Source organism: Lepeophtheirus salmonis, chromosome 8 (assembly GCF_016086655.4).
Source record: "Lepeophtheirus salmonis chromosome 8, UVic_Lsal_1.4, whole genome shotgun sequence".
NCBI lineage: Eukaryota > Metazoa > Arthropoda > Copepoda > Siphonostomatoida > Caligidae > Lepeophtheirus > Lepeophtheirus salmonis.
In genome coordinates, this window is record NC_052138.2 from 17,869,173 (window position 1) to 17,892,077 (window position 22,905).

Here is a 22,905-nt window from a genome sequence, read left to right on the forward strand (position 1 = left end):
CTTCTATTCGGACAAAAATTATAGTTGACTATAGATAATGTCTTTTTTTTTTAACTCAAGAACTTATTAATTAATCAGAAAACAAAATTACAATTATACGAGCTTGAGATTGGTTAAATATGGGTAGAAATGTAAAACTAACTGTCAACCATCAAGTCATAATCTATATTTTATATCGCAACCTTTCGTTCAAATAGAAATAAAGGCTAAATACCATCTGGTAGTCAGACCATTCATCCCAACAGTGGAGTTACTTGTCAATAATAATCAGAAATTGTTGAGACCTTAGCATGAGCTAATCTAAATTCATCCAATCAATGTTTAAAACACTAATTAGAGAGAAAACAGAAAATCGATTTCTGACGACAAAATACAGTGTATATTTCTAAGATTTTGAAGATATTTTAACACTATACACCTAATGGATCGAGCTATTTGATTCGAGATATCTGGATTTCAATTATTGGACTTGAACCTCTTCTATTAATATTACCTAATTAAATTTTTTTTTGTTTAACCGTTTACTAGATTTCATTAAGTGTTGCAGCTCAAATATATTTATTAATAAATCATTACTCTTTAATATTTAAACAATTTTAGTTTTCACTTTTATCAAAAAATATATGGAAAGAGAAACAAGTTCTTGAAAAACAAGATTTTAAAGGGACTTAATAGTAGTAAAGTAACTATTGATGATTGTGAAATTAAAATGTTCTTATAAAACAATGGATTACTATCATATATAATACAATAACAGTCTATTAGTAGACTTAAGTATAATTTCCATTTTCAAGAATAGAGCGTAAATAAATTAATCAAGACCCCTTTTATTAATTAGCATTGTTAGTAGCGTAGAATATGACTGAGTGCATTTAATGTATCATGCAGCGCATTGCAAATATAAAGTAAGCAACTGCCTTTCAAAGAATATTAAGAAAAAATAACCCTTCAATTGTGAAATATAATTACCATAAATTTGTTTTTGCAATTTATATTCAGTGACTCTGCTTAGCTTCTTGAGGTCATGACATTAAGATATATATTTGAAATTAAAAAAATATTTTGTTATACAGAATAGTGATGAAAACGTGAATAAAGCCCTGTATATATATGACTCAGGATCCGAATGTTCCTTTAAGCAAATGTTCCGAGCTTGTCTAGTGCAATTAACGTTGAAAACTAAGTATGGTTCATATAATTTAAAATGTAAGGATGAGAGGGGATCAGAGGTTATCACTTCTTACTTATTTGTTTTGGAATTGATAATTGACCCTAAAGTTTCAGTAACACATTGAGTTTGTTCTCAATGGTGCTTACCAAGATAAAATTTTAAAATGAATAGGTTTATAAACTCATTGGCCATATCATTTCGTCTTGTTAGTCCCACTTCCACGAGGTCAAGTGAGGAAGAGGTTTCAAAGACTATACCTACAAATTATATTGAAGACTAAAAATATCCAGTTCGTGGGGGTGCCCACTTAAGAGGTTTTATTTTCAATAAATATTTAACATTTTTTTCACTGTTGAGGGCTGATGCTAGCAGTCTTAAGAAAGTTTTTGTTCAATAACTAGACACATCTCTGTTTGCACCTAAATATTCATAATTCCTCCCTTATTAAGAACCTATGACCTAGACAGATTCTTAAGTAATCTGCGGGTCAATTGATAAACAATTACGTTAAAATATTTTAATTAGTAGATTAAAGTAAGGAGGCACATGAATCTACAAAATCAGCGGGATTAGCGATAGTGGAACGACCAAAAAAAATGGCGGATTAGCCTTTAGTAGACTAACGAACAATTAGTGGATGACTGCCTCTACAATGATTACAATAATGTACAAAATTATGTCCATATAGTATTTTTGATATACATTATAATAGGACTGTTCAATTACAAATGTATTAAGTTAGCATAAAAAAGTCTTGATTAAAAATCAAATAAAGGGAAAATGTACAATATACTTTCTTTTCATAATATAAACATATCGCCAATATTTTATAAACATATTATAGGCTTTGTATTCCCATTTCTGAAATAATTTGAGATACCAAAATATTCTAACTATACTTTAGAATCTTCATTTGATGTAGGAGACTTAATTTTACTCGTATATAGCTTTCCCAAGAAATATTTAAATATATAGTTATATTATTGTGACGATGAATTTTTCTTACTTACTATGCAATTTATGGCATCCCCAAAGGATATATCAGAATAATTCTTTGGAGGATAATTTGTCAAAGAGTACAATAAATATAATCCAGATTCAAAATTGAGAAAAATCATTTTAGCTTGCTTTTATGTTGATGAGCTACAATTATAGTTGTAAACTTTTTCAACCTAGGTCTTCGAAAGTGACCAAAAAATCTAAATAATTATAATAATAAAACAGTATCAAAAAACGAAAAATCTAATGTCAATTTAGTCATTTTGGATAAAGGCCGAGCTGGGCCACTCGAAAAGTGTTGTTGCATTGCCCCGTGTGACACGTATTGAATAGCTCTGCTACAAAAAACATCGTACGTTTTTTGTTAAATTTGCAGCATTCTTAAAATCAACAAAGGAGAAAATATTTGATCATAGTTTGAGAGTATTACGGCCTCATTCTTAAAACCAGGAAATTAAGTACATCAAAATAGATTACTCAAATTGTATTGATGTAAATATTATCCATAAAAATACATTTTATGAATTTTTCATGCATAAAACTACAGGGGCAAAAAATATGAGTCATTTGCAAGAGCAAAAAGTTAGATAGTTACATATATTAGGTACGTATTTACATGATTGCAAGGATAAATATTTTGTTTAAGTACATGATATGATAATATATATGACGGTATATATATTTAGATTTTCTATAGTACTTTGGTAGTTAAGGGTAGAAAGTGGCTTCCTTAACCACAAACATAGAGAAAAAAAAATATATGATTTATTACCAAATATTTTAAATCAAGTTATGTTGCTGGTCATGTTGTCAAAAAGAAAACAAAAAGATGATGATGGCTTCATTGATAGAAATTGTTTATAGCCCATCGTTCTTACTCCATATAAACAAAGGAGTGGAACTCGCGTACATTAGGTTGTTTCAATACAGAGAAACGAAATATCAAAGAGTAACAAAGTGTTACACTCATCTGGGGCGTCTTCAGGGGGGGGGCTGCAGGGGCTGATTCTTCCCCCAAATTGTTTTTTTAAATAAAAAAAAGTATTCTGCCGCGGAGCAAAAATTAATTTTTGAAAAATAAAAGTATCAAACCTCCTTCCTCAAAAAAAAATATCTAAGCCTACTGCTTATTGATTAATCTGTTTTATTGCCCTAAAAAAATGAACTAATTCGGTTATCTAAAGAAGTTTGGTATAGATCGGTCATATGAAGTTATGTAAATGTGTTGTATAAATCATATCGGTACAAACTGATAAATCGTGGATGAGGAGAAAATCGGTTCATAGATTAAGACTGAAGAAATCGATCCACATAGGAATGTACAGTGAAGAAAATCGTATGTATTTTGACCATATTAAAAAAACAACAACTAAAAATCAACATGGTAACCCTAACAATTTGAAGAATATTTAGGAAGAGAGAAGTTTAGCTGTTATGACGTTGCATAAGATAAGCTACAAGTAGCTATGACGAGGGAAGATGAGTAAATTGGCAAGAATTACTCCAATGTCGATTCTCAACTCTACTCTGAATCCAACAAATATTTACGCATATAACTCCATAACCAACCCTAAAGGTTACTTTTTGTGCGCACACGAATGTTTTATCAGTTTTTGAATGTAGTAGAATAGGAAGTCAACTCCTCAGTAATTTAATAATAACGACAACAGCTGAGGAAAAGGAAATTCATTCTTCAAATTACAAATTACAAAAAACCCGGTTGAAACAAAAACACCAAATTTTCATCACTATGTATGTAATTATTCTAGCCAAAACCTTCCACCTCTTTATGACCCCTACTACTTGGTCTAGTAAATACAAATAAATTCTTGCCAACCTTACTTTTGATTGGCAAGAATTTGATAAGGAATGATATTCTTGTAAAAGAAACTCAATAATTGTATACGGAACAAATATTTCTATAATACAAATATTGTCTGTCTTTATGAAGCACCCTAATTTACAAACAATAATGAGAAATTATGTTATAATATCTTGTAAAATAATATAATATTTATTTTAAAAAAATCAAATGCCATACTGTGAACTTTATCGATACATAGATATTCCGTATCATTTGAACCAAATATTCAGCTATACTTATATTTTATAATAATTTATTTAATCATATTTTTTTTTATTCGTTAATCAATATTTTTACTCTAGAGTACATTTTATTGATAAATAAAATATTTTGCTCAGTGACCTACAAATTTGATAACTAAATTTTTTTACTTGAGTATGTTTTAGCAAATATATAAGATCATATTATACATACAATATGTTAAATATTGAGGATAAGTTCAAAAAGGGCTTCTTTAATCACATGCAACATTGAGCAATAAATTTAGTTAACAACATGGGTAATGGAGCAAAATTGTATAGAAAATTTTGCTACACATTACGAATATTTTTGAATGGCCATGGGTAAGGGGTAACGTATTGTTTAAGGAATTCTTCGTCATCAATATATAAAGAAGGGATCTGTGTAAAGGAAAAACTAAGTTTAACGATTAAAAAAGGAAAAAAGTTTTTTGCGTGTGCTCTTTCTTTTATTTATGTGTTTAGGGCTCTCCATTTTAATGCAACAATTAATTTTCTCACCTCAAAACCTTATAACAGTATCAGTATTCAGTATTATAAGTCTCGCTCCCGCCTTCCCCTCGCACTCTTACAAAAATCCCATCTCTAGTAATATATTAGATTATAGTGATTGAACAGAGCATCAATATAATCATTAAGAAGGGATTTTCTTTTAGCTAATTCAGGATTACAAATATCACGCTATTCGCATAAGACTCACGCATTTTAATCCAATTTCACGCTGCATTGAAATGTATTCCTAAACCAATATCTTTAGCATGATAATTACTTGACGAAATAGAACAATTTTCTTGAATGTTTTTTTATGACTAAAACATTTTTCCTACTCTCTTGATGATTTATATGCAATACTAAATATGACGATGGTGGAAAGAAAGGTGACAAAACGAACCAACATTAACACTTAATTTAAGCTATCATAAATGCCTCAAAACAAGCTAATTGTGCCATTTAATATTAACCTTAATGAATACGCTGTTTTTATATGCATTATTCTTCATATATTAGAACTTATTTGAAAAATTTAGAGTGCGATTGAATGACGTCATAAGACTGATGGTATCCCGTAGTATGATTAAAAATATGACTCTGAACTCATTTAAAAAAATTAATAATTATCAATATATCATTAGAAACCTTTGATCCTAATATATGTTAGGTGCAGCTGAAAGAAAGGATGTCCTTTGACCGGATTTAATTGTCTAAACCTGTTTTCATATTGAAAAAGGAGTACTCTAAAAAAGAGTTAATAATACACCTTGCTCCATTTTTTTTTTTTAAATTTACATCGATTGGAACCAATTGTTTTAGAAATAATCAAATTGTAAGTGTTTTGACTTATTTTTGTGACTTAAAACTGTGAATTATTGGTATTATATCTTCTTTCTATTAAATATATATCCTCATGAAGAAAATAATGAAAAAATCAATAGTAAGTAATTAATTTATCCAAAAAAACAATGGATGTACTTATTACAATAGATGTAATACCTTCACTAATTTAATAGATTATTTAGAAGGAAAAACATCAAAGGATATAATTAAATGTACATGGTTAAAAATTGTTTTAATGTTTTATCAAAAATAAAAGTTTAATTTAGCTCTTAATAAAAAACAAAAGTTGATAATTCTCTCAAATTGGATAAATTTTCAATGCATTAAGATAATAAAGTATAAACCCATTTATGTCTTAGAATGATAAAAAGTACACAATTGATTGAAGAAACTCGAAAGAAAGAGGCAACAAATATATTAATGGGGAAAAAAACATCACACTGAATTCTGATAGATTAACAATTGTCTACGTGTGCTATGTTCATCATTTGAATCTGGACATTATCATGAGTGAAATTTTTGTAGAGAAAATTCCATTTTTAGTCTCTTCACTCGCTAAAAAAAAGTCATTTTTTGATCGAGGATGTGTGAATGAGTGAACCTAACTTACATTAATATTGTTGTTTTTTTTCTTTCATTATTAATTTAACTGTCCTGTCTTCTCTTTCCGTAGAGTATCTTAGGATTAACCCACGTAAAAAAATGCATTCAGAAGGTTAATATTACTTTATTTAAAACTGTGAACGTAATCCTGAAATTAAATCGTCAGATTTTAACAATTAAGCTTCATGTATTGTTTTTTTCTACACACAACTAGTGTTGGATCGGTCTAAAGAAACTAGAAAGACGGCAGTTCTCTTGTTCTGATTCTAAATAAATTTGTGAGTCATAAGACCAGTTATTATTGGCCTTTTATCGTAATTACAGAAGTTGAAATGACGAGATTCCCGAAGTTTGACGTAGGAGCTGCGTGGCTAAAACGTATAACACTCCAAGTATTATAAGTTTTACCTATAATTAATTATTTTCTCTGCCTATATTCTCTTCAATCTTAGCTAGAAATTAAAAAGATAGATGGGACCGTAGGAGCGAACGAAGTGCCGACTAATCAGTCCTTAGGACTTGTGAATGGTGAAAAAGACCAGAACTTTAGAAAAATGACTGAAAGGAAAAGAAAAAAAAAGAAAACACTGATTTGAAATGCAGTCCCAGGACTGATCCAAGACTACACACAATCATTAAGAATAGACTCTTCTCCTTTTATACTTATATCACCACATAGGTCAATTGACCCTCAACTACTCTTTTCACTTTAAACACCAATGCCTCACTATAAATACTCAACCGATTAACTCCATTTAAACACACTTAAATTAACCACAAAAATTACATAAAACGTGTAATATTTGAATTGGAGAAGAAATTAATGAACAGTAAAAAAATATCAGAAAAAGTGTCACAGATCAGGATTAGGTATAATCCACAGTCAGCATCCACAAAGATCCATAACTAATAAAATAATAAGTGGTGTTTATTCCACGAAAGGGCCGGAGTACAAGATAAAAGACAATTGAAATGTGTTAACTTAGATGCCTGACTACAAAGCCCTTCTGCATGTTCCTATTTAATACATTTTTATCAAGATCATCTCGTTTTTAATAAGGGTAGTGAATGTTATGTTTATTATAAGTAAAATGTAAATTGGCAAAAAGAATAAAATGTTTTTGATTTATTAATAGTCATATATTATAACATACTTTTATGATGCTTAAGTACATACTTGATAAATAATGAAAACAAATGATTGTTGAAAAATATTTTTTTTTTTCGTGAGTGTGAAAAATGTGATAGATTTATCACGTGTGAGAGAAAAACAAAAAAAACAACGCCGCTATGACACAAAAACCTTGTAAATAATAATCAAAGATAAAGCAATAAAAGACTCACGGATTAAAAACATTTTTATTTCTTGGAGAGTGTCCAAATATACACTCTATGCATGTTGTTGATACAACTTCTGAAATGTTCTGTAATTTATTCATTAATGGTTATCATTTTGAATTCATTTATTGAAAGTATTCATATATTAAAAGTTCAATGAAACCGACTTAAGCCGAATCTTGATGGACCGATTAAATCTGTTCACTATAAAAGAAATCCACTATTTCTAATTAATACATACATAGATTGGAGACATTTACAGACCATGTGGTCACATAGTTAGGAGGGCGTAATGTATAAAACACGTGCGACAACCTAACTTCCTTTTTTATAATAAGTGGCAGTCAGGGTATAGAAGTAGTTGTGGGATGGGCGTGGCTTCATTCTATAGCTGATATTCTAAAGTTATCTTGAAAATACAGTCAGTTGCTATCATGTCTTGGAGTAGTAAGAAACTTGTGTTTGCCATTGAAAATAAATATTGCTAAGCAATAGTTTGACATAATATTCTATTAAATTAAATAAATTTTAATTTATTTCTGAAATTTTTATTGGTGCAATTCATGAAAATCAGTTAATTACTGCAGTTTTTCATGAATACAAAAAACAATTTTCTTTTATAGATTTTTTTTTAAATGGCTGCAAGAAGGCCTAGGAAAAAGTTTAAATTAAAAATGAAATAAAGTATCATTTTTTAAATGTCCTTTTGTAAATATGATGTAAAAAATATTTTTAAATCTTCTAAATAAAGGTCAAAAAAGGGCCCTATTTTTTTGGAGGGGGGGGGAGTAAAGAAAAGAGCCCTGCAAGTCTACATGGTGGGTAAATAAAATCAATTGTCCTATAAATGGCCGATTAATGAATTTCAAATTCATCAATTGTTCATCTATTATTACCATTCACATAAAAATTATACGAAAAATGGAATCCCATTTTATTAAGTTGGAATAAATTAATAGAACCTATGTGCTTTTAATTATTATTCAATAAACAAGATGGTATCTTGTGTTAAGTATCTTTCTTTGAATTAACTACGTACAATGTATTTTAGAGGGGGGGAAATATAAAGGGCATATTCATCCAGAATATAGAAAATCCGTCATAGAAAGATCTGCCTTCAATGAAAATCATCATTATATTTTTTATTAAATGACTAATTCGAGACTTTTATACCTGTAGCCTATTAAAGAATAGGCCTTAAGTGGGTTCCACTGTACTTTTTCTTTTCTTAAATCATTATTTTTCATTCACATAGTTCAATTTACAAGAAAATTTATTACTTGCAAATTCATGTCAAAAGTTGGTTAAACACGAATGTTTTTTCATCTTCTATTTTTATAATATTGAAACAAAGGGCTTCTAATCTATAGAAAAAAAAAGAATGGAAAATCTTTTGTTTATATAAATTGTTTTACAATATAAGACATTCCCATCAGCTTGAAGAAAATAAATCGGCAACAAGATTCCGTGACTTAAATTATTCTCAATCAAAATGCAACAATATAAAATAATAGCAAATTTCTCACAATATATATCATGTTCAAGTTGCAATTTTGCACAAATTGTAACTTGTATACTCAAATTGTACAAATTGTAATCAAAAATGAGAAGAACAATTTAAAAAAAATTACTTTTGTGTACTAGTGATGAAGATGATACAATATTTTTTTTTACTTACACAAGTGCATCTATATTTTTACTTATTATATAATATGGAGTAAACTTACACTTAAAATTAAAATAAAAAATACACAAAAAAAAGAAATCCCATAAAATCCTATAAAAAATGTTATACAACTATCAATAATTTGGATATAATTATTAGTAAAGAAAGTTTTTGAATAAAGGTTTTGAATTTGTAGAAGGTGTTACGGTCTTATTTGATAATAAAATTAGTTTCTTTTTGATGAGGGCCAATATAAAAATATGTAAAATCTTTATTATTTTATCATTAAAATAAAAAACAGATAAAATGGTCGAGATATTAAAAAAAATTAAATTGGTATTAATTTATTCCAGCACTCAAATAGTAAGAATGTATGAGCATTAAGTGTCAAAAATACATAAAATTGTATCAATCTGATAAATTATTCACGAATAATAAGATGATTTTTAAAAAAAAAAAAAAAAAAAACCCAGGTTCATTAAAATTCTTAATAATTTCTTACTTTGTTTAAAATATATGCACCAATTTCCATGTTTTTTGCCTTGATTGCATAAATACAATAGTCCAGTTTTACGACTCCTGCAAAATTCTTACTATATATATGTATATGTCGTGTAAAAGTTGCAATGTTGTAGAAATTGTAACTTTTATCAACAAATTGTACAAATTACAACCAAAAATTGAGATGATTTATTTTAAACGATTTACTTTCAGTACTAGTGATGAAAATAATGCAATAATTGATTACTTCATAAATAACATAATTTTGGAGTTTACTATATCAATTATTAATGGGTATGTATTCTGTGTCATAATATAAAAAATGCTAAATACGGAATATTTAAGCGTAATCCTTATAGATCAAAATGAATTATAGCATCAATTAATAACTAATTGGTAATTAAATGGCAAATTTTGTAATTAAGCAAAGAGAAATGGGACGTATAATTTGTAACTTGTACAATTTACAACGTTTACAAAAAACGTATGTAATATATATGTATAATTTTATATTAATTTTCATAAACTTCTGTTAATATGTTTCCTCATTTAATATTAACGAAGGTAGGAAAAAACATATTACGTTATTCTTTCTGGGTGGTCATTCCTTTAATGCATCAGTAAGAAGCAGTTATAACATATTAAAAGAGTCCCAAATGAGGTATGGTGGGTGTTATGATATTATTCCTCATTACATCAATAATATTAGGGTAATAGAGAAGTTTGTAAAGTGATCCACTTTTAATAAATGATTATTATGGGACTATTTTAAAAGAAATTGGACGATATTTTTATTTTTCCAAATAACGTGTCACTTTAAAACTACAAATCTATGTAGCAGGGCTTGGTAACCCCTTTAGGTCAGAGAAAACATCAATTCCGTAATCAGACATATATCCAAGGACATTCTTCATTCTAGGAAGGACTAGGGCCGTGACAAGTGTTGTTCGTTATACTGATACACTAGTGATATACTGGGTTTGGAAGTTATCCATGCTGCAAAAAGGATTTTTTTCAAACGCGATTTTCTCTCCAGCCAGTTATTAGATTAAAACAAATGAAACCAGATTATGAATGCTCAATACAAAGAGTACTCACACTTATAGGAATGATTATTACCCATGTACTCTAAAATTGATATATTAATCTTTTTTTAAACGGTCATCTTCCTAAAAATACTATAACGGAATCATATTGATGTATCCGTACTTTGTAACAAATAAATTTACATTTAAATCAAATTATCTCTCACAAAACAGCTTTTTAAATCAAGTAAAGCAGAAACCAACAAAGACAAGATGAATGAGAAACATGTTCTTAAATAATAGCAACTGCAAAATAACAAGTCAGATTACAGAGCCTAATAAAAGTCTTGTCACTGAAAAGCTACTTATAAATATTTAGTTATGATTTTTTATATATGAACTTGTTGCCAAAAGAAACAAACCAAGTTTTATCAAACAAAACAAATTGTCTTATAGATACAAGTACATCTAATCATTAGTAAAATATCATGAGATAAAAACATGTTTGTTTTTAATAGGATTGGAAAATATTTTGACATCAGCCCATGTCTAATTACTCGAGTAAAAAATAAATGATTTTTTTTTTTTTTTTTTTTTTTTTTTTGTAGCACGTAGAGTTTTCGAAATACAGTGGCTTGAAATTTTACCAATTTTTTGAGATTATTACATATATGACATAAGATCAAACTTTATTCATAAATTTTAATTTTGGGAACACAAAACAACAATATACAAATACATAAAGATTATATATTATAAGAGTTTTGAATGTGACTTCCTCTTCAATATTTGGTTTGATTGTCACGATACAGCATCCAACAATTGTCCGCCATCATCCTTCCATTCCAAAATCCTTTGGAGTGATTCAGTCAGATGTCCCATAAGTCTGTGATATGACTGTAAACAGTAAATAGCGGACTGTCAAATGAAAAAATGCAGTTAAATCAAAATTCCGCTAACGTGAACATCGTGGTTTACTAAATTATTCTCCTTTAGTCTTGAAGCAAGAAGTTCTCGTAGATCCATTTTTTATTTTTATAAAAAATATATCATTTCAAAGAAGGAGGTTTTATCAAATTTATTCATTTACCAGAAATAAATAAGCAAACTTATAATTAACAAAATTACTTTCATCTTAAAAACTGTATGTGCAAGAAAAAATATAACCAATAATAATATTATCACACCACTTACGAGTCACATCTATAGTAGCACATTTAAAAATAAAATATTATGAAGCACAATATTTCCAAATCTGTTCACAATTCTGTAGTTTTAGTAGAATTTAAGTTATATTACAATTTAGTTGTAGGTGCACGACTCCCTAGCGTCTAACCCTAGTTACGGCACTAGCGACTATAAAATTCAAATATTTAATAATATATGTAATTTGAAAGAGTTTACTATAAATAATACTAAATTTATAGGATAAATCCGACAAATATTATTTTCAATTTTACTAAATGTTAACCTAAATATTAAATATTAACCTAAGTAATAGTAAATTTCATACTATTAACAACAAGAATAATACGGCTAGTGAGGATAGATGGCTATGCAAATGCCCAGTAGTGTGGATATATATTTATTTTATATATCGTTATGTTTATAAGGAGAGTGGCACGAAAATATAACAAACGACTATTAATATAAGAAAAAATAGATCCAAAATTCTTTATAAAAATTACCCTTAATATAAGATTTAAAAAATTATTTTTAGAAAAAGAGAAGATATAAAATAGACATTTGATGGCTTGCAAAGAATAGTGCAGCTCAAAATTTTATCAATTAAGGCATTGAAGCTTTCAATATTTATAGTTTAAAGGTATCTGAGTTATTATTTGATCACCGAGCCCGTTGTAATTGTTCAAATAACCATTTCTTTCATTTTAATTATAACTATTAATATCTAGTAACATGCCTTTAAAATAGATATATAATTATGTATAATAGAAAAAAAATTGTATATCAATATAGAATCATTATTAAATTTTCCGATAAAGCGTATAAAAAACCTAATACAAAAATCCAGAGGCTACTTAAAAAGAGTATAATTGTACAATTAGATTTAAATCTATTATTATATTATAATAATATAAATCAATAATAATTTAAGTAGCTTCTTGAAGAAAAAAAAGAGGCGAAAAACATGATTTAATCAACATTTTTTTTTCTTTTATCTGATATCATAGCTAGAGGCTTTTAATGACTTTTCCATGTATGAACGGGTATCTACATACATATCTACACAAAAGAAAACCCATTGTGAAGAAGAAAAAAAATGTAGTTAATATACTAATTTCTTTAAATCTAATTCTTAAGATAGATGTATGTGCGCTAGTTAAGTACTTTTTTATGATCATTCTAAGTGGTCAATTATACATTTTTATATTGAGCGTGGCAGTTAAAGAAAATTGTAATTATTAAAGGGTAGCATTCACATTTGTTGAAGTTATATTCATTAGAATATTCAATATGTAAAATACCAAAATAGAACATTTATAAAATAAAAACAATGATTTTTTTGCACAGTGATATGTAACCAAATCATCAACAACTCATATGTTAAAATTGTTCTTTTGTAAGATGTTGATTCTCTTCTTTTATTTCCCCTGATTAGTGGTCAAGAAGAGGAACACTCAGGGGATTCTTTTGTGTTTCACTATTGGAAAAATTACCAGTAAATCCTCATCAATTAAAAATGAATTATTTTCATGCATTCACGAGGTATAAAACCTCACATTTAACATTACATACACGAAAACTGAAAGCTTTATAAAAACGATACAAAAAAAGATTATATATTGTTGAATAACTCGATATTTTTGTAGCCTCTGGATCAAAATGTAACAAAGGTTGGTAGAATGGAACGACGTAGCTGAATGGACAACGCGATCGAATAAATTTTTCTATTGAACTAAATGTGCATAGGCTCGATACTCGGTCATTCTACAGAAGGACTGAATACATAAATATATATGAACTTCAAAGACCCTTCCTATATCAGATGGAGTAAATATAATACTCTAATGACTGCTTATACTTAAGCAGTGCAACTCCCTCTGACCAATTAAAGGAACATTAAAAAAATGAAAAGTTGGGTTATTTGTCTCGAGACTGATTTTAAATGCAATAAAATTATCGATTGTTTAGGATTTTTATGGGGATATTTCAAGTCTAAATAGGAATGCAAATACCTAATATAATTAAAGTACTACTTTTTTTAATAGTATTTTATTACCAAAAATTAAGATGTATTTGTGTTCACATGTAATATTTAACTATGTGGTGCGTGAACATAAAAATAAATAGTGAACAAAAATCAAGGAAAAAAAAAGTTATATATATACATTAGGTTGTACCGTAATGACAAAAGTTGGGAATTTGATATTGCCGGATATTTTTTATTTTGCATTTTACTCTTCTAAATAAAAAAATAACCATCAAATGAACAATGAAAGTGGTGGTCCATCATGGATGCATTTTGATTTGAAAATCTGTAAAATGTCGAAAAAAAGGAATTTTGATGTTGTTTCTTTAAAATTAACGAATTGAATGCAGTTAAAGGATAATCATTTATTAAGTATTACAGATTAAACGTATTTGTTGCAACAATATTTTAACAATTTTTCTCCTACTTGCCTCAAAGGACGAATATTTTAGTTCATAGCATGCTACCAATAGATAAACATTTTCTTTTGATACTGCGTATAAGGCGCATATATTTATACGTTACCCTTCATTTTTACTACTCAAAGCTTGTTTTTTGATACCAAGTGTCTTGTATATTATTATTCAATATACTTTTGTTGTTCATTTATGCCAAATAATATTTTACAATATATAGTAGAACATACTTAGAGGGCAATTAATAGGGAAACTTCTGGTCAATATACGTGTATGAATAGTGTGTGAATTCATAACAATAAATTACCGCAATGTCATATAATAAATGAGCTCAATGGTCCCAATAATTGAGCCAACTCGTTTTCAGGTGTCCTAGATTATATTAATAGTATATATCAAATTTAAAAAATTACGACTTCGAATTTAATAATAAATTCAGAAAAATAAACACAAGTTTCCCCCTGCATGAAAAGTCTGAAAGTGTCGTTGATGATTTGTCTAATATTCCATTTTAGACTTATCACATTACAAAAATGATTATATTAGGAATTGCAGATGAATAACATCTTAAAATGAAAATCGTCATTGTTTCACTCTGAATATGGCTCATATCAGCAAGTTGTTTCGTACAACTCTACATCTCAAAGCATGGGTTGGCTGGAGATAAAACAAAAAGTTGTGCGTTATAGTCGAGTTAATTCTGAATTTTTACTTCCATATGTGGTTCAAAATTAAAGTAGATTTTAATATTTTGATCGGTATATCAGATACATTACATTTAACATGATAATTCAGGACATGAAAAAAAAAGATACACTTTCAAAAAAAGTAAAAAAGTATCGCCATGACAATTGTGAAGAAAGGTATGTATCTTCTATTATCGTTACTATCAAGCTCTAAGCAAGAAGATAAGACACTTCAGGATACCAAAAATAATATACATAAGAGATGGAAGTGATTTGGGAGATATCAATTCTGACCATACTGTTCAGCTAACCACAATTGGGATGCTAATTCAATTATTAATATCCAGGATTGGAACAATGCTACTGGACATTTTATCACAGTAGTCATTCCTCAAAGTCAACTAATTAGTTTTGCCTCTTCACCCCCATCAACTTCTCAAAATACAAAGTTGTGAACGTGCAGTGAAAGAAGTAACCTACGCTTCAGCTCAGTTTCCCACTTTTCGCTGTCTAAAATTATAAATTGGTAAAATAGGGTGTCTTATTTGAAATATATGAACAACGAAAGTATATTTAGTTATAGTATATTTCTCATTTGATATCAAAAAATTAGATTTAAGTAATCAAAATGAAGAGAAACATCAAAATACATGCGAATAATACGTGGTACTGAAAGATAATATTTATTGATTGGCAATATGCTTGGAACTAAAATATTTATAAAATGAGGCAAACTAGAGAAATATTGTTGTAAAATATATACTTTATCTATAATATTTAAAGATAAAACATCAAAATTTCCTTCTTTTCTTTCAACATTTTACAGATTTACTAATGATTTTTTTTTTTTGACGTTTGACAGACATTTTCTTGTTTAAGAGGAATATCCAGCGATACCAAATTCCAAATTTTTGTCATTTTGATGGAGTCTAATATACATACATGCCGATATTACATATATATGTTTGAGTCAGTTACTGCCTTTGTATTCAAATTTGTGGGATGCGTTAAGATACCAAAGAATTTTAGCTTTTGTTTAAATTTTGATAGAAACTTATTAATACGGTCTTTGAAATATTATCTATCAATTTCTTATTCTATTATTGTGACGATCCATTTTGACTACCTTAAGCGCAATTAAGTGTTAATAAGAACAGCTTTCTAATAGAATTTGACGAAAAGTTGTCATAGAATCCAATGTAATCCATCCCAATTTTGTGAAAAATCGTTCTAGTTTGTTTTTTAGTTGATAAGTTACAAATGAATGGCCAGTCTTAGGACCGGTCCTTAACTGTCGGTACTTGGAATTCTTCATAAAAACATCAATGACTTATTAAATCAAATAAGATACAGGTGTGCGCGTCTAAAACAGCCTACTCCTTTAAATTGTACGCCATGCACATATTCGTGATTTTATTGAGTTGAAACCAGTTTATACTTTGAGGCAAGAGTCTTAACTAGTTATAAACAAAACTCCAGCAAAATCTAAATAGCAACAGTGAAACAACAGCGGATAATATGGAGAGACGTCGGGTTGCAATTTTGGAACTTCCCGCGCGAGGAAAAACTCCCACTTAAATTGCCAAGGTTCAAAACTGCAGCCACACCACAGTTTACAGCGTGGTAGCCAAAGGACTCCTGAGTCGACCACAAGATCTAAGTAAAGGCCTCGAAGGTCGGACGAAATGGTTGCTGCCCTGAAAAAGTATGTCGAGGACAAGAAAGGCAAGGTCACCGTCAGCGGCCTCTCCAGGGAGGTCAACGTCAGCAGAAGGACCATGGACCTGGCGATTTAAGAAAGATCTTGGCCTTAAGGTCTACAAGAGAACCCCTCGTCAAGCCCTCAAGCCGTAAAATTTAAAAGAGTGTTCAGTTTTAGACGTGCACACCTGTATTTGAAATATGTATTAATATTATTGCACATATCTTGCAAAAAAATATGATTTTTTTGATTATAGCTCAATATAATACGAATATATCATACTGCTACTTAGTTATATAATTTATTTTATTAATTGAATAATTTAAAAAAAGGACAAAACAACCTCATTGACGTCACGAGGGATCAATTTTACCTTCTTTAAGGACAGAAAAATGGGACTGGACTGGACCACGGTCCTAAATAAGAACTGAGACAGCCCTATTACGACCAATGATATAGGTCACATACTATTAACATCGTATATTTTTCCGTTTCTTGATATAAAAATTGTTTTCGTTAAGATCCTGAGAGAACAATTAAATTTTACAGAACCCCCATTATTAAAAACTAATATACAATGACAATCTCTAGTCTGGACGTGTTGATTGATTGAACTCAAATTAGGCGTTTCAAATATTCAACACTCATACAATTTGAGCTCTCTTTATTTTTATTTAAAAAAAAAAGGTTGTGAGATACCATAAAGATTAACTATGTGTTCATTAATTTATATTCAAATGATTTAATTCTATAAGCTTTTTCCCAAATCAGATTTATAATACTTCATAAAAGGTTTTTCGTAGGTCACAAAAAAGTATTTGAGGAAAGAAGATACCATCCCCTATTCTTATAATTTCATACAAAGATTCCGATTTTTTCCTGCTTGTTATATTAACTCAAAATTTCCAAACATTTATTATCTTATAATTTCATAATAACTAAGTATTTATTTAAATTATCTGATATTCCCACATATAATTATGAAATATCGTAAGTGTATTTTTTATTCTTTTTTAAGAAAGATAATGAAGTTAGCAAAAAAAAAATCAAATCGTGAGGCTTTAATCAGATTAAAGTATGTATACAAGTTAATGTCACGGTATGTATTTAGTAAATTTATAAACATAGCATGATCATATTTCTTTTCTTAGTCATATGTATCTTAGATTCAATCTCAATTTCATTAAACTATATAGAGTCATAATTTTCTTCTCGATGCCCTATTTTTTTAACATGATGGAAAATACATTTTCTTAAACATATTTTTAAATGATTGGTGCTTTATTTTAGCGGCAAATATTGGTAGGTAGTATAAGTAAAAATGAACAGTATTTTTATCTTATTAACTTTTGTCATGAACATTTACACAAATTGAATATAATTGAATTTGTATGCAATCATTTCTTAATATTGTGCAAAAATAGAATGAAGTATTTTAAGACACCTATGTATATATGTGTTGCGTGGAGACAAAAGCATCCTTGAACCAAAGTGAGGAAAATGAGAATAATATACTTTGATTTTTTGGATATATTTTGACTAAAATGGCATCTAAAACTAAAAGCCTTCCTTTGATTTATGAAGCTTAACTCAATCTAAACGATAGGGTAATTAGTTTATCGCTACACACAAGTATAAATATTTCAATCTAGATACAATAGTTTTTTTTAAATAATTCTTATGTATCTGCCGCTTGGAGTACAAAATCATATTATACATAAAAGAAAAGAAGAAACTAATTACTTAAGAGATTGTTTTAAAAAAAAATAATTAAATTAAATTGTGAGTGATATTCAATTCAAAATTATGGCTGCCTGTAAGGTTTAAATATTCATAAATTTCTATTGAAATGTTTTTGTGGTCCTTGTTGTTGCTTTTGGTAAGTTTTTAATCATTTTATTCGCTGATACTGGTAATAGGTCAACTAAATGCACCCTACTTAGGTTCCATGAGCCTTTTATAATTTTTCTTTCTAATTCTTTTATTTAAATCCTAAATATGTAAACTAAGCTTTTAATTTTTTCTAACTGTCCCAAATAATTATTGCCTGTAATGGCTTAATTTGGCGCCAATATGGTCTTTTAAATAAAATCAATCAACTTTTAACTCTTTTGTTGTGACGATGAAATTTTGCTACTGTCAGTGCAAATTATAATCCGTCAAAATATTTTTTGAATAGAAAATAAATAATTTGTCGATGAAAATAAGTATAATTTAGCCTCTAAATTAAGAAAAATCAATATATCCTGATTTTGTGTTGACAAGTAATATATTCCTTTCAAATAGAACATAATCCCAAATATTCTTTATATGAATATTTGAGTATTTTTAAAGCATAAACTAATCAATAATACTTTTAAAAACCAAATAGAAACGGGAAAAAACGTGATTTCTTAGTAAAGCTCGGTAATTTTCAACCCATTTGTTAGTTTATGCCATTTTTTTAGCTTTTTGTACTCTATTAAAACTGTTTCAAGTATTTTTATTATTGTTTGTTTTTTTAAATATATAAACAGCTGATATTGCAATTAATATATATATATACTTTTTTTTCTTCAAAAATAGTTCAAAATCTACATATTGAATGAAAAAAAGTACTAAAAAGAATTGGAAAATGTAACAAATTAGATTTGTTACACCAAAAAACCCGATTGACAATTAGTGATTAGCTTGTAAATAACCTACTACAAAAATATATCGAATCAAAACGTTCTCAAAGAAGTAAAAACTAATTGATATATGTAATTTAAGTAGAAATAAATTAATAATCATTCTTGATTTATACTGAAAGGTTCATAACTCTGAAAAACCATTAGAACCTTCTAAAATATTTGTATTAACTTTTATTTTAATACAAATACATATTTTCACCCCAAAAAATATAGATATTTATTCAAACTATTAATCAAACGAAGAAATTAACTCATTTCAACATTTAAAAATAGTTTTTTTAAAAGTCAAGGCTGGAATAAATATTATTTACCTACATATGAATGTATAAATATTTTTGCATTTATAATTTACCGTTTTATAAGTAACCTTTAAACGTGTAATTAACAAAGAAAAAATTCCTGCATTAGACTGCCCACTTTTTTAATGGTAATTTGAGGTGTAAAAATTGTAATCAATCAGATTAGACCTGAAGGATATTCACGAACATACCTCATTTGTTAGTTTTCTTTTAATTTTTTGTACATAATATAATGAAAAACTGAGCCAAATTTCATTTGTTTAATTTGGATGATGAAGTGCTCTAACATATTTCATTGTTGTATTTAAATGAAACAATGACTTTATAATGTAGTTAATAGAAGTGAAGATAAGTCACATTAATGTAAGACGAACGCCGGTCCTAAAATATTGTTGCCAAGTCCGGGTCTTTGAATATTTTGATTTAATCCAGTTTGAGTTATTAAATACTTTTATTTAGTCAGAAAAATAAAGATATTTTAAAAAAGAGGCAAAGGACAGTTGCAAACTTTTTTGTGTTTGCCACAATAGTTTTTACATTCCTTTAACTTATACTCGCTAAATTTTAATAAACAAATGTTCATAAGTTTAAACTATAGCAACCGTTAAAAAATATAAATATCAAAATTGAGTTTAAAAATTAAAAAAATATTCTTTAATGAAATAATAATCTAGACTTTCCATGACGTATTAAATTTCAATGTACAAGGAAAATTTCCCTAGGGAAAATTTCTAGTTCAAAATTGCTATTGAGGAAATTGGCATAGGGACAAATTGCCTTGGATAAAATTTCCTAGCGTTGAAAATTGTAATTGGAAAAATTTACAGTAATTTCCAAACAAAATCAAAATACCTTGGCCAAAAACTTGTTTTATGCACTGGTAAGACTACAAAGCAGGTTAAAAACCACCTTCAACCCTTTAGAATACATTTTGGCCCCCTCAAAATACTTCCAAAAAAAACATCCTGGGTTCATGGGTTAGTTAAAGCTACCACAAAGATACCAAGCAGACTAAAAACTGAGGACCAGAGTTCATTATCAAGTAAATTTTGAGGGGCCAAAATACTTTGTGAAGGATCGGCAGTGGTTTTTAACCTGCTTATTAACAGTATTAAAAAAATATCAATCCTCAAAAAAAATCATATTTAACCCTCAAAGCCCGTTTTTATCGAAGAAAAGATGAAAAAATACTGGGTTTTTTTTTCATAATAACTTGCAATCTATTAATACAGCTGTTGTGTTGTAAATTTTAAAGATGTATATTTTTTCATGTTAGATAAAAATCTACTGTTACAACGCTCCCATGTTGAGTCTAATTCTGATTTCGATTCTTAATTTTTGAGCCAAAGTCAAGTCTCGAGTCCTTAACTGTGTGATCGAGTCAGGTCGCAAGTTTTCAAAATATGGACTCAATTCACAGTACCCACCTCTGATATTTATAAGATTATTTATTATACAGATAAATAAAAATAAATTTTGACCTTAGAAATTTCACTTTTGTCATCCATCTATAATAGTTACCTTTTATCCTCCTTCTATCTAGGTATATATAATATATATATATATTATTCAAAAATAGCATGATTTAACCTTTTATATAGAATAAGACAAAAAAAAATACAGATATCAAAACTTGATGACAAAGAAAATATTTGTATGCTTCATAAATAAGTATAAAATATATAGATACAAAAATGATTAATGCTTCTTCTACGAGAGCTCTGAATAAAATATAGAGGGACGAACTTTCAAATATTATTTGTATTGAATTAATAAATAATAATTAATCTACGATGATTTTTCTTTGCAGGGGTCAATATTCAATAGAGTAAAAAAATTCAAAATAAAATAAAACCTGAATAAATTAAAATCAAATACATATTTAATTTTGCAAACATTACATATTGGGGTTTTCATTGTTTTTTTAGGCTTCCTTTAATTGGTTTGAATGGAGTTGTAAGGTTTAAGTATAAGTAAGCATTATAGTATTAAATTTATATTTACATTATAAAATAAAGTTTCAAAAATAGTTCAAAAATATTTAGGTAGTTTTTTTTTTTGTGGGTATAATGGAATTTTTCACATTTCAAGATTATCATTTCTACGATTTAAACTATTTTTTCATTTAAATGATGGATTATTTTATTCTTTAAAAAACCTATTCAATTGAAATTTGTACATAATAGAAATACCCAGAGATTGTATAGTCTGAGTCGGAACATTTTTCACCAGTCGGCGTTAGAGTTGGTGTTGATGAAAACTAATCAACCACAGCTCTTCTAGATTTAATATCCTTTTAAATAGTTATTTTTTAACGATATTATAAACCTTTATTAGTTGTAAAGGTAAATTAAATCATGTAATAAATATTATTCTCTATTTTAACTCAGCTCTAATTCACATGTTATAATGTATCTGGGATTAAATTATTTACAAACAGGTATTGCAATCGAAACTTTAGACGTCGATTACCCATCCCTAGATTTAAATATGTACACTTAAACTAATCCAACTTGGACTAAAAACAGTATTGCTACATAGTTTTTCATGATGAAAAAGTTGTACTCTGTTACTTGGAGCTTCATTAAGAAGTATAAAGTAAATCGTACTCGGGTATTAAAATTTTAATAACCAATGTCAAAATTATGAATACAAAAACAAATAGAAAACGTTAGTTCAGCAGAACGAGCGTTATTTTCAGATGAGTAAAACTTAAATCAACTACTAAAATGTGTAATGTCTATAAATTTTTTTTTTTGGATTAGACAACATGCCTTTAAGCTTTAGAAGCTGATAAATTTTTCACGTAATCCATGAATAAACAGGCCTAGTATACCCTTCTTTGACCAGCTATGCCCCACATTTTCTGGAAATATATTTTATAATATGTATACACTTTTCCATATTAATTAGTTCATAATTAAAATTTCAATATACAAAAACGTTATTTTTTAAAGACTATGTTCATTTATCGTATTATTAGACTAAAATACTTATAAATTATCTGCATGTAATTATTAAAATATCTTTTTATAAATTATATTTTCTCCATATTTAATATATAATGAAATAATTTTGTGTTAGTTTGACTCCTTAATTGATAATGAACGATTATTTGCTTTTATTTTTTTATTATACTAAAGAGTGCCAAAATCATTATTTATAAAATTAGCAAACT

At 27.8% G+C, this 22,905-nt stretch overlaps 1 protein-coding gene across 9 annotated transcripts in view; it reads right to left on the reverse strand.

Moving 5' to 3' along the window:
- The window catches only part of LOC121123099 (uncharacterized), a 325,625-nt gene that overhangs the window by 201,257 nt on the left and 101,463 nt on the right, over positions 1 to 22,905 (reverse strand). Inside the window, exon 4 of one of the 9 annotated variants that reach the window (XM_040718187.2) lies at positions 9,446 to 11,659. The exons of the other annotated variants lie outside the window; for them this stretch is intronic. Within the exon in view, the coding sequence (XP_040574121.1) occupies positions 11,607 to 11,659 (53 nt within the window). The 3' untranslated portion in view covers positions 9,446 to 11,606. Of the gene's footprint in view, positions 1 to 9,445; positions 11,660 to 22,905 lie in introns of those variants that run through there. 9 annotated transcript variants of the gene reach the window in all.